General features: G+C 43.0%; 2 protein-coding genes across 4 annotated transcripts; one reads left to right on the top strand and one right to left on the bottom strand.

The window, feature by feature from the left end:
• Window positions 1-723: 723 nt before the first annotated feature.
• On the bottom strand, window positions 724-7080 carry ttl (tubulin tyrosine ligase). Its single transcript, XM_086258437.1, has 7 exons — window positions 6298-7080; window positions 6019-6097; window positions 5689-5921; window positions 5390-5525; window positions 5010-5279; window positions 3452-3595; window positions 724-3316 (listed from the first exon to the last, which is right to left on the bottom strand). Exons 1-7 carry the CDS (start codon window positions 6464-6466, stop codon window positions 3115-3117), a joined length of 1233 nt encoding a protein of 410 aa, XP_086114563.1. The 5' UTR covers window positions 6467-7080; the 3' UTR covers window positions 724-3114.
• On the top strand, window positions 6813-11276 carry fignl1 (fidgetin-like 1). 3 transcript variants are annotated; one of them, XM_086258436.1, is made up of 2 exons: window positions 6813-7101; window positions 8502-11276. In XM_086258436.1, exon 2 carries the CDS (start codon window positions 8519-8521, stop codon window positions 10430-10432), a length of 1914 nt encoding a protein of 637 aa, XP_086114562.1. In that variant the 5' UTR covers window positions 6813-7101; window positions 8502-8518; the 3' UTR covers window positions 10433-11276. The 3 variants fall into 3 exon arrangements, with proteins under 3 accessions (XP_086114562.1, XP_086114560.1, XP_086114561.1); XM_086258434.1 differs by lacking the exon at window positions 6813-7101 and adding an exon at window positions 7360-7605; XM_086258435.1 differs by lacking the exon at window positions 6813-7101 and adding an exon at window positions 7634-7927.
• The last annotated feature ends 1550 nt before the right edge of the window (window positions 11277-12826 follow it).

Consider the following 12826-nt stretch of genomic DNA (forward strand, 5'->3'; position numbering starts at 1 on the left):
ATCTCTTTCCTTGGAAGTTTGGTTGATATTCTGTCTCTCTCCATCAAAATGAAACTAGTCTAAAAGATTGCTCACTTCCAAAGAAGTAAGCAATCTTGCAAATTCAATCAGGGGATCAAATAATTATTTCCCTCGTGTTTTTTCACATCGTGGATAGTGATTTTTTAGTAAAAGCAACCCCACATAAGTTTGTGTTTGTATGTATGTATTGTATGTTTATATAGCATCTAAGATCACATGACCCTACATATATCTCAGTGGGTTAGAACAAAACAACGGACAGATGATGCAGCTGTGCCACATATCAGTTCTTTCACTGCTATCTTGGCTAAGATTATTAGATAAAATTTTAATAATTTGTTTCATTTCCTGGTTAACTAGTTTAAAAGGAATTTCTTCACGCAAAGCTGGTTGAATGTCCCTGTTTAAGATCATGTGGGTACACCTCCTGGGGGCAAATGAGGTCAACTTATGTCAGAGAGAAGCCAAATTTCAGAAGAAAACCATGAGTAATAAAAGAAGGAAGAAATATAAGATAACTATGTGCGGGTGTGTGGTTCATCTGCATGATAACCTACTCATGTGGACTTTTCCCATGATAAAAGAAGTCACACCTAACAAATGGATTAGACACATTTTCTCTTTTTAACTAATCTGCGAGGCGTTCAAAGACAAATCAAAAAAACATTAGTTAATAACCAGTCTCACAGCAGAGAGGCAAAATTTAGAAACAAAAACTGAACTTTTATTAGTGTCGTATTATTTCACCATCCACCTACCAAAGGTCTGGGTCATTTCTGAACGTTCTGTAGCTCGTCTGCGAGCTGCGTTCACAGACCACTCTGCTTCCCTCATCTTCTTCAGTGTTGCTCAGAAGCCTGAAATGCACATCAGAAATGCAGCCCAACACGTGGATGTGCAGAAATGTTTGCATGACAGAAGCAGTAACATGTTTTATTCTAATAATATTGTCTCTGATAAAGACAAACGTTCATGCAGATTTCCAATAAATCATAACCCAACAACAACAACAACAAAAAACAAGAAAACAAAAAAAACAGCACACATTCCTCTGATCATGATGCTTGCTTTCGAGTCAGGTCTGTGACAATCTGTTCACTACAAAAGGTGTAACACTGAAAATGCAGCAGGATAATCTTTGGTAAAGATGAGAAAGTAGAGATATAAAACACACAAGGAAAACATGAGAAAATGAGTCACATGTACAAAAACACTAAGTAAGAGGAAATGACATCAATGAGGTTTTCTAATGAAAGAGGCAAATTTACCCCGGTACAAAAAAAAAATAAAGGTGCATTTAAACGCCTTTTAAAAAAACAACTACAAAAAAAACAATATACAGTTCCCTCTAAGGAACCCTTCCCTTTGATGGAAATGTCCCTACAGATTTAAAAACAATACTAAGATTTTGTTTTCTCTTCGTATTAACTTCAGTCTCTTACACATCCTTCATTCTCGAGTCTTCTTGTAAACACAGAGTAAAAAAAGAAAAGAAAGAATGAAATGTTTTGATGATTCACCTTAATTATTGGGACACAAAACCTCACATATTTCAACAAAAGGGTGTTTTTGTTTCTTTTCCTTTTTTTAAGGGAATCAAACGAGCCCCTAGAAACACATGAATGTGCAACTGTCAACTATTTCAATCTAATAAAAGACAACAACTGAACAATCTGACAATCATTTCTAACGAGCAGTAACACAAAACAGATTTGACACAAGTCGTCTTGGACGGGAACACCTCTAAAATCTTGTCTACTCACAAAGATTTCGTTCGAATGAAAAGGTCAAATATTTAAAGACCCCACAAAGCGAAACAAGTCCAAGTTATTATGAAATTAACCACTGTATTGGGACTTCCTTAACACCGCTGACTTTTCTTTGGTAATGACGATGTGGTAATGCTCACCACAGTGTGTTTTTCAACACACCGGGAAACAAGCATTTTATCAGCTTTGCTATCTTTTCCAAGTGTCCTTTAATGGGGTCGTTAAACATGTTTAAGAAGCAGTAAGACACTCTGTACAAGCTACTCTACGCTCACTTCACCAGCTCAATAACAAAGACCTACTTTACACTTTACAATAACAGTCTATCAGAGAGAAAACACAGAGTTCTTTACAGCAAACAGAGCTGTGGGTTAGGGCTTGTATGCTACATGCTTTCACACAAATATGCTCTCTTCAGATCACATAAAACAAATTGATTACAGAATAACTAACGAGGATTTTTCCCTTTACGCCACTGAGAGGTCCCTGTAGCAGACTCGCTCCCGGGTTTACAGCTGAAGCACAGTCTCCCTGCTCACTTATGCCACCCAGCTGCCCTGATGTAGTGTCCACATGGTCAAGTCAGGAGGAATGTTCAGTTTCAAGGCCATCCTTTAGCTCAATCAGACAAGTAGTGTTAGCGTAACACACCAGAGCCTTCATCCTTCAGTCTCTAGAGCTTCTTGATCATGTCTAATATTTTTCAAACAAACTTGTTTGTAAGTCAGTTATAAAAAGTGATTAAAAACAAAAACAGAAAAACAAGAAGTGTCTGATGATTAAACAGCACTCAAACCTCCATAAGCTCACTAAAATGTCAAATGCCTTGTTTTATGCTATTTTCTTGTGGACTTAACATGACTTCAGTGAGCAACAGTGCAAAAGCTTAAAGAACGAGTACAGGTTACTGTAACAGAGCAAGCTAACTGGCAGGTTTTTTTTAAGGGAGAGTGGTTGGAAATGTAAGGCACTACAGTCTCAGTTGGAGCGTCTCTGCGACTTTCACCACTTCGACCAATCTGCTTGGGGATGCCCGTCATCGTTCAGAAACTCTGAGAACATTTACTGACCAGTTCATTGCCATCCTCGCATTCAAAATATGCATAATCAGGAGCGCACGGATCTTTCCTGCAGTTCAGAGAAGTCCCTAAAGAGAAAGTCTCCCTTGGGCCAACGTGTGCAAAAGTACGAAGGAGCGGCTCGGCAGCTTGCTCGCATGTGTAGCATCTCAGGGTGCAGAGAGGCGGCACGTGCGACCAATGAGGATGGGGGAGATGGAAGAAGCTTCTAGCACAGAAGAAAAAGGGAGGGGGCATATTTGTGCTTACAGGCGAGTGAAAGGACCCACGTGGAGAGGTGCTCTCAGTTTGGGAGAGGAACAGGAGTTGGTGGTGAACAGGGAGGAGGAAGATGGGGAGGACGAGTAAGGAGAAGAGGACGCAGATGAGGAGTCGCCGCTATTTAGGGTGAAGACACTGGAAATGGCCACGTCCACAATGCCTTGACATAACTCTGGATATAGTTTCCTGCATTAGGAAAGGATAAATAATAACAATAATAAAAATAATAATAAACATTTCAAATTTTAAACAGATGTGAAATTTGTTATATTTTAGATGGAAAAACATTGCTAAAGGACACGTAACATGGAAGGTACTGACTGTGCACAGGCTGGAGCGCCGTTGATTTCAATGAGCCACACTTTGAAGTTCTCGTCCACCATGAAATCAAATCCAAAAAGCTGGAAGCTCTGGTAGGACAGGTGCTTGGTGCTGATTGCGGACTCGATGCATGTCAGACAGCTCCTGTGAAACCAGACATCCAAAATCTTCACCGATCATCCTTTTATAACAAAGTCTCTTTGAGTGATGAGAGCAACCAGCATTTGCCAAACATCAGTCACGTTTTCACAACAGTAATGGTTGTATACTGCTGTTATTAACACCAGTATATGAGGTTTAATCGCACACCGACAGTTTTTAGGAGTTGTGATTGGGCGCTATATGGCCTTTCAATAATACAAAGAAAACCCGACCAATCAGATGACCCCCTATGAGCAAGCACGTGGCAAAAGTGGGAAGGAAAAACTCCCTTTTAACAGGAAGAAACCTCCAGCAGAACCAGGCTCGGGGAGGGGCGGCCATCTGCTGCAACCGGTTGGGGGCGAGTGGATGAAGAAAGAACAAAGACATGCTTTGGAAGAGATTCACAAATTAATAATCACCAATAATTATATGCAAAGTGGTGTAAAACCACTCATATATCTGTTAAAAAACAGTTACAAAAAGAGGTTCTGCTAAAAACCACAATCTTCCTTTTCCTGTACAAAACCACAGCATAGGTTTAAAGCTGTGTTTTTATTCACACAGGACGCAAGAAGGGTAACTACAAGCAAGCAAGGAGTAGATAAGCGAGAGTGAAAACATGAACCCCTATTATAATGTTGGGAGGATCAGGTCCAGGAATTGTTCAAAGTTCCTATTTTGCATGTTGTAGCACAACAAGCGAAAGTCCACATCAGACATGTTCTCAGCTAGGAATACTCTGTGCAGTTTGGACAAGAGAGCTCTCAGACTGGAGCACTAAAGAGGTAGGACACATGATACCCACCCTCTCTATGAATTCTCTGGACAATTACTCTCACATGGACTCAATCATCATATTACCGAGCTGATAGAGTGTGCTTTAACTTAAATTGTAGCTTGGTCAGGTGATGTTTTGGAAGTTTTATGTGTTAAAGAGGTAAAAACCAGCAGGATTCAGGAGGAAAACGGGAATATGTATGTATGGTCGGAAGGGTAAGATGGCGCTGGCACGGCTGGCAGCCTTAACCCAATTTCCCTCGGGCACCCTCCCCGGGCCTGGCTCCAGGGCGGGGCCCCGGTAACCCTATCCCGGGCAGTGTAAACTGTTCCCTTGATGTTTTCTTCATAAGGGTCTTCTGAATCGCTCTTTGTCTGGTCCCTCACCCAGGACCAATTTGCCATGGGAGACCCTACCAGGGGGCAAAAGCCCCCAGACAACATAGCCCCTGGGATCCCTGGGACACACAAACCCCTTCACCATGATAAGGTAGCGATTCACGGAGAGGCATTATGTCTGATTTCTAATTTTAAAAAAAATAATAATATTTTGCCTTTTAGTGTGGCATAAAAAAAGCTAAGCTCAGCTTTTTATCTAAGAACTAATAATAAAAACAATAGCAAAATAGTTGCCTACTTTATGGTCTGCTTTATCTGAGGTAATATGGTGGTCTCCAGCGTGACGTTGTGAGTGTTCAGCAGGTACAGCCTGAACTCGTCGAAGAACATTTCGTTCCCCTCCTCGTATCGGCCGTAGTTCTGGGAGTGCTCTTTCTGGATGCAGTGGTTAGTCAGGTGGCTGGTCATGTCCTGCAGGTCTGAGCTGTTGTAGGGCTCCGAGGAGGTCCGCAGCACGCCCTCGCGGTATAAGTAGATGTTATACTGATGGTCCACTAGCACCCAGCTCCTAGCAATAGCATAAACATAAAGCTAAGCTGTTAAGTTGGGACATAGCAGTGCTTTCTCTGTGGCTTTAAGTTTGGCAAAAAAAAAGAAAAAGAAAAAAAAAAAACCTGCCTGATGTCAAATTTCCGATGTCCCGGCTCAAGAAGCAGAGGCTTCTCCAAGTACTTCTGAATAACATGAACCTGTCCCTGATTGTCAATATAGTCCAGCAACTCATTAGCATCATGGGATATCAAAATACCAGCACCTGTAGTAATAGAAAACAAGAAGAAAAACACACACACATTTACAGATATATATATATATATATATATATATATATATATATATATATATATATATATATATATATATAAGCTTCCAACTAGTGTCTTGTTTTTAACCAATTAAATACTAAATATAGATATCACCTTTAGCTCCAGCAGAGGACTTGGCTATCCACACTGTACCCTCTGCTCTTTCTTTCTTAGCGTTATAGGAGGCCAAGAAAACTTCCCGCTCATCTGTCTTCGGATTGCTCTTCAGATGGCTGATGCCATTCATAGCAGGAGCAACAGGTGTGTTGAGGTTAGTGGGATAGATGATGTAGGACTCTGGAAACCAGTTACTGGAGTCAGACAGCTCTGGGCTGGTCTTTATTAGCCTAGTGTTTAAGAAAGGGGTCAGAAGGAAAGTGGTCATGTAATAAACTGCAGTGTCAGTAACATGAATGATGGCAGGAATGACAGATTTGCACACACTTGACCAAGGATGCCTTTCTGCAAAGCTTGTCTGCCCCCCTGTAGTAATTCACCAGCTGCATCAGTCCGGGTTCATGGCCTGTAAGGTCACAGTGAAGATGCTTTACCGTCTGTTCATAAATCCGCATGCACAGTGCACAGAAACTCTCAATAAGAGAGACAATCTTTCCACAGGATGCAGCCCTGCACAGTCACAGCTGCTTTCTCATCCAGAAAGGGTGGACACCAAAAATAGCCCGAAAACAATTCTTAAGAAACAAGAAAGAAAGTCTGACTTACCTAAACGCCCAAAGGGTAATCTGTTCCGCTCACCCAGCATCAAGTTGAATCTGGGATTGTCTCTTTTCAGCCTCTTCCATTGCCCGGTTGAGAGGAGGATTTTGGAAACTTCAGCATAAACAGTACTGTTGTCGTCACGGGAAACAAAGGTGTACATAGGGGCGTTCATAATGCCGCTGCGACAGGGGGTCAGAGGTTTAATCAAAACGGTTTAGTGTGTGAGTAACTTAGCTGTCTGGCTAGTTGTGCGGCTGCCGGGTTGGCACTGCAGCAGACAGAACGGTTGGGGTTATCTCCTCTGTCCGTGCCATGATGATGAGTCAGTCATATCCCCTCCACACTTCCCAGTTAACTCAAACTGGTGCTCGGAAGATTAATTTCAGCACTCCGTGGCTAATATGTATTATATATAAAACACCATGCCACGTAAAGCAATTTCACATAAGTCGGCACAGGGTTATTTCAGAAGCCCCACACAAGGGAGTGACTGACTGCTGATACCGGCTACTGGGGCTGGTCCCGTCTGGATAAATTTACATCCCGTCTCCGGATTAGCTAACGTTATAGCTAACGGTCTGCGACAATTGCTAACAGTTATCTACGAGACACTTCCGGTATTTGTCCTCAAATGCAAAGGAAAAAGTCACAAGGAGCGGAAACATTAACTAAGTGGATAGTTTGCTGCACAATATCACAAACACGGGCTATTCTCCCACCGCCGGCGTGCGCTTTATTCTCTGAAAATCAGCAGCAAACCCTGTCATCCACCGTCGACAGCATAAACACCACCGCGCAACCGTTGTGGTTAGTGTAGTTTATTAACAGAGTGATGTCCAGGATAATATCTGTTTAAATGTTTATTTTATATTTTTAAAGCAATTTAACACAAAATGAATTCGATATGTATAAAAAAAATCTACTTCACTTAAACTCGATTTTGATTTAATTCAAAGTCTGGATGAAGTTCAATGACAAGAGAACTACATTTCCCAGAATGAAAGACTCTAAAGCGGCAATGCCATATGCGTATTGTAGCCAGGAGATGGCGTCGTAGACCTCACTAAAATTAGCAGACCTGTGTACTGTTGGCAACATAGTCCGCAGAAAAAAGTCTTGAAACTGAAGAAAAATCGCTCCACGTTTTATATTAAGTTCCTCTTAATTCTTAAAATAACTAACATCAATCACGAAACTTTTCGTGAAATTTGATAACGAGGTGTATTAGCTTTTGTAGCCTGGACTGGGCGGAACTGGAGGATAAATGGAGCACTCCCTACTTGTGACAACTTATGGGTCTCGTTCCAACATGTAAAAAACTTAGTTGCTTCATTTCGTTTACTTTAATGTCCCAGTCTCGTCATCATTATTCAATGTTTTATGTATTCAAAAACTAAGATCGTTGCTTCTTTGTGCTGGTTCCCTGTATTAGGTGAAAAGTTATGCGACGGCCACAGTTGTAGATTTTTTGAGAGCGAATTGGAACGAGACAGGAAGTCCTAGTTTCGGGAGGGAGAACAAACTAGAGGCGGGAATTACCGCTACTGTAAACATCGAGTTAAAGTGCATTACAAAAGTTGTTACGAGTGTATTCATATATTTTTTATAATTTTTTGACAAGATATCAGTAATAGTAAGTGACGTCCATTATGAATACTGTTGTTTGTTGTGGCGCATTTTCAGATAACAGTTCAGACAAGTTGGGTGCATCGAGACTGATAACCTGTTTTTACTGCAGCTCTCCGTGGTTCAGCTACATATACAGAGATTCAGATTACTTTTAGCCTTGTCACTGACTATTCATCGTTGGAGATAATGCTCAGGGAGGCAGTTGTATGTTGCTTTATGTGGGGATGAAGGAGTTTTATTTAAGTCTGAGAAAACGAAATGTTGTATTTAGAGTTTATCTCAGCTGGGACATGTGGAGTATTAAAGACATGGGCGAAGGATGAAGGCTGTTCAGTTTCAATGCTAATGAGTGTGGCCTACCATTTTTAAAGCTGGATTCAAATCACGTGTTTATTTGTTTTTTAATTCCTTTCATTTATATCAAAATCACTATAACTCAGTGTTACTGCATACATGGTTATTTATGTAACGTAATTAAGTGTCAGCTTTTTCTCTGTATGGGTTTTGGGGAGATTTGTGCCTTGGCATTTACTGGGGTCATGTATTTTTAATAACTCTTGTCCCTTCGTCTTCACCAGGCTGGAGCAGGCCAGGCATGAGTGGCGCACACCTGGACGAATGGCAGAAGAGGTCCTTTGACATTTCATCTGGCAGCTGTACACCTGAACAGACGGCCGATGCCTACCGGGCCCACATCCTCTCCATTCAGTATGCATGGGCAAGCTCCCAGCTCTCTCAGGCCGGCATGGCCAGCCTGCTCAGGACCTACTCGGAGCGCTACGCTGCAGTGTTGGACTCGGACGACCCGCGCACAGGGCTCAACAACTATGCAGAAAGCGCGCTCCATCTGGCCCGCAGTCAGAAGAACTACAGCGACAAATGGGAGTCATCCCTCACTGCAGAGAGCGTGCTGGAGTTGCCCAGTGTTCAGAAAACAATTCAGGCAAAGACAGGAGGTGAGAGCTTTGTGGTGGCACCAGCTGACATTAACATAACTGTGGGGCAAGAGGGTAAAGGTAGCTCTCTCACTCCTCCCTTTAAAACTGTGCAACCACCGCAGCTTAAATCAGAGGTTAAAATCGCAGCCAGTATCCCTGCTAATGTTTCTGTGGAAAGGCCCAGCAGTCACGAAGGGATTTCAGTCAATCCACCCTCATTCTCCCGACCTCCAGCTCAGCCACAGTCTGTGTTTAGTTGCCCTTCTCCAGCTCTCCCACATGTAAACCCTGGCCCCGCAGGGGTCACGCAGCACTATCAGTCCTCCTTCTTTCCCACCTCCAACACATCGAAGCGGAAACATTTTTACAACACAGACGGAGGTGATGTTGGCAGGGAGCAAAATGGCAGTCAGGTGTCATCAGACCCACGGGCTGTTACCACCTTCAAAACAGCTCGTGAGCAGTTTGTTGTTGACCAGCAGCGAAAGCACTCCCATCAGCCTCAGAGAGGTCAGGCCCCTGGGATGGCGGCAACTGTGAAGAAATCTCTGGGCGCCAACAGGCCTCGAGGTGCATTTTCAAAATTTGTGTCTCCCATTCCACGACAGGAAGAGGAGGGAAGTGTGGCGAGCCGTAATTCCAATCAGGAACCTCAAATCCTGGACGAGCGTCTGAAAAACTTTGAGCCAAAGATAATCGAGCTGATCATGAGTGAGATCATGGACCACGGGCCTCCGGTGGGCTGGGACGACATAGCAGGTCTGGAGTTCGCCAAAACTACCATAAAGGAAATTGTGGTTTGGCCCATGCTGCGACCTGACATCTTTACTGGCCTCCGTGGCCCACCCAAAGGCATCCTGCTGTTTGGACCGCCAGGAACTGGAAAAACTCTGATAGGTAAATGTATTGCCTGTCAATCAGGTGCCACTTTCTTTAGCATCAGCGCCTCATCACTCACATCCAAGTGGGTGGGTGAAGGAGAGAAAATGGTGCGAGCTCTGTTTGCCATTGCCCGCTGCCACCAGCCTGCTGTTATTTTCATCGATGAAATCGACTCCCTGCTGTCCCAGCGGACGGACGGTGAGCACGACTCCTCGCGCAGGATAAAAACAGAGTTTCTGGTCCAGCTAGATGGAGCGGCCACTGCAGCAGAGGACCGAATCCTGGTGGTGGGTGCCACCAACCGGCCCCAGGAGATCGACGAGGCAGCACGACGACGCCTGGCAAAGCGGTTATACATCCCCCTGCCCGAAGCGACTGCCCGACGCCAGATAGTGACAAACCTCATGGCTCAGGAGAAAAACCAGCTGGGAGAAAGCGAGGTGGAGAGGGTGGTGACAGCCACGGAGGGCTTCTCCGGAGCCGATATGACTCAGCTGTGTCGAGAGGCAGCACTGGGGCCCATACGCAGCATCCAGCTCAGTGACATCGCCACCATCACCGCGGATCAGGTGCGACCCATCATCTACAGTGACTTCCACGACGCCCTGAAGACTGTACGTCCCAGTGTGTCATCAAAGGACTTGGAGCTGTATGAAGAGTGGAATAAAACCTTTGGATGTGGGCGTTAAACTTTTCTTTGTCTCCGTTCAGGTTCTGGGTGTTGAAAGAAATGGAAAATGTAAAGACGTTAAATGCTTTCTTTGTTCTGCACAAACCCGACAAAGTGGGAGGACCCAGGACTAAAAACAAAGAATGACAGTCTCGTGAAAAAGCTGAAAACTATAAGACGGGTCTCTTTAATGCAGTCTTTCTGTTTTTTCCCCATATATTGCCAAATATCCCTATGATGGGAAGTTGGCCTTATCTGTGTGATGAAGAGCTGAATTCAGTTGTATTTGTTTGCCTACGAAAAACAGGGCTTCCATAAATGACAAGGAAAACAGAATTAAAGAAGAGAAAAGGACCTTTTTATTGGCTACCAGTTAAATAGTTATTTTAACCCTCTGTATCAGCTTAGTTCAGTCATATTGGATTGCACAGGTGAACAGGTGCCTCTTTTATGGGTGTAAGTGTTAGTCTCTGTGCTAGTGGTCTGTTGTTTTGAGGTTTTTCAACACTACTTGTAAAGGTCAGGGTGTCGTAACATGAAGAAAAAATGAAGAAAACCTTACCTCGTTCCCACTTTGTACTGAGAGAATTTGCCATCTGCGTTCAGCTTTTTGGTCATTTTCAGGTGTTTGTGCCGGTCAGGCTGATTTTGTTCTGTTGCTTTGTGATCCAGTGTTAGGTAGTGTGTATTATACACAAACCATTTTCCAGTTGAAGCCCTGTTTTCCATTTAAATTCTAGTATTTCACATCAAGGATACACATTCACAGTCGAATTATGACTTAATGCTTGTCATCTGTTTGGTCTTTTTCAGTTAACTGCATCGAAATTGTTTTTGTCCCTAATAAATGTATATATCACACACACACATCTCCACAAGTTTTTGTCTCAGAGTGTGACAGTAAGCAATAAGTTTATCTCTAGGCTGCAGTGACATATCCGATCCCATGCGATCCACAGAGGGCAGTGTGATCACGTTTGAGCACCACAACCACGGTTTGCCTGAAGTCTCACTGTCCTGAAATGTTCCTGAGGCTGGATGTGTTAATCATATCCGCGGAAGTTGGGCAACACGGAGAGTATCCTGGGTCTTGTGTTTAAAAAGAGAAAAAAAAGAAAAACTTTGCCTGTCTTCCTGTTAGTGATTAAGACAGCAGTGTTACTGCAATACATCCCTTTTGCAGGGCCTCTGTGTTAGTTCTGATCCATGGAGTTTGTGCCCGGTCAAAGTGTTTGCAACTGCTTTCTCAGTGAAGACATCCCTCACGCAAGCGGTGTGAGGATTTTTAACATTATGTTTTTCAAGTTGAATGCCTCACTGGTCACACATGCACTACCACTGAAGGGGGCCATTAGAGATTGTGCACACATGAAACAAAATCTCATGTAAATTTCATCAAGAAATCTTTGAGAATCTGGAAGACCATGAAAACGGGGCTTTCATTTATTTTTCATCTTTTTTGTCAGGTCCCTGATAAATATTTCACACTTGTGTTGTTGGCCACTGTATAGAAACTTTGTTGAATTAGCCAGCAGTGAAAGTAGTCACACACGCACCCTTCCCCCCCAACGGGTGGGCTTCTCCGATCGCGGGGACTCCTCACAGCTGGGCCAGGACAGATGCGCAGAATTCCTCTGGTGCTGACGGGATCTATAGAGCCCATTGAGTATGGACTGAAAACTGTGCCATATGGTGTAAGCTTGTAGCTCAATTTGACTGTGGCTGTGAAGCAAGTGGTCACATCTGGGGCAGTGTAGTCACAAACAAACACATCACACAGTACATTTACAGAGAAGAAAATAAGGTCATTTTACTTAATCATTTTATCCTTAATACGGATTCAAGCTGAGGTAGAAATAAGTATAAGCACTTGGTATTGCTTTTTTCCCTGTGTTCACGTATATGCAGTTGTGGAAGAACTACACAAGCTGTGCTCAAGTAGAAGTTTAAATGTAATAAGTTATAGGAATAAAATTCCAGTATTTAAAATCAAATCTCATGTCATTTGTAATATAGAAACATTACAGGTAAATTTATTACTATATTTATTTAGAGTTCTTGTGAAAGCATACAATGGTTTTAGTCAACATTTCTTTCTGCAATGTATCCATATTGTGCAGTTACCGTCTGCATTGTTTGATGCAGGGTCCGGTAATTCCATACTGCCTTCAGATTGGCTAATAGGAAAGAGTACATCATGCTGTTGTATGTCACAAATATTTTATTTAAAGAAAAACATTCTGTGCCACCAACCATGAAATTAGACTGTGTTTGCTGGCTATTACTGAAAAAGGGGGTTTCTTTACTCTGTTTTACCACAGTGCAGTCTCCAGAGTGGAAAAATCGAGTCCCGCAAAAACTGCAGTTCCACTAATGGCCACTTGAGGCTGGCTCCAAAAGCATCAGTTCACAA

Source organism: Aulonocara sp. 'chitande type north' Nkhata Bay, linkage group LG13, assembly GCF_057382095.1.
Source record: "Aulonocara sp. 'chitande type north' Nkhata Bay isolate Kocher_YH1m ecotype deep benthic linkage group LG13, A_spYH_male_GT1.1, whole genome shotgun sequence".
In the NCBI taxonomy this organism is placed as follows: Eukaryota; Metazoa; Chordata; class Actinopteri; order Cichliformes; family Cichlidae; genus Aulonocara; species Aulonocara sp. 'chitande type north' Nkhata Bay.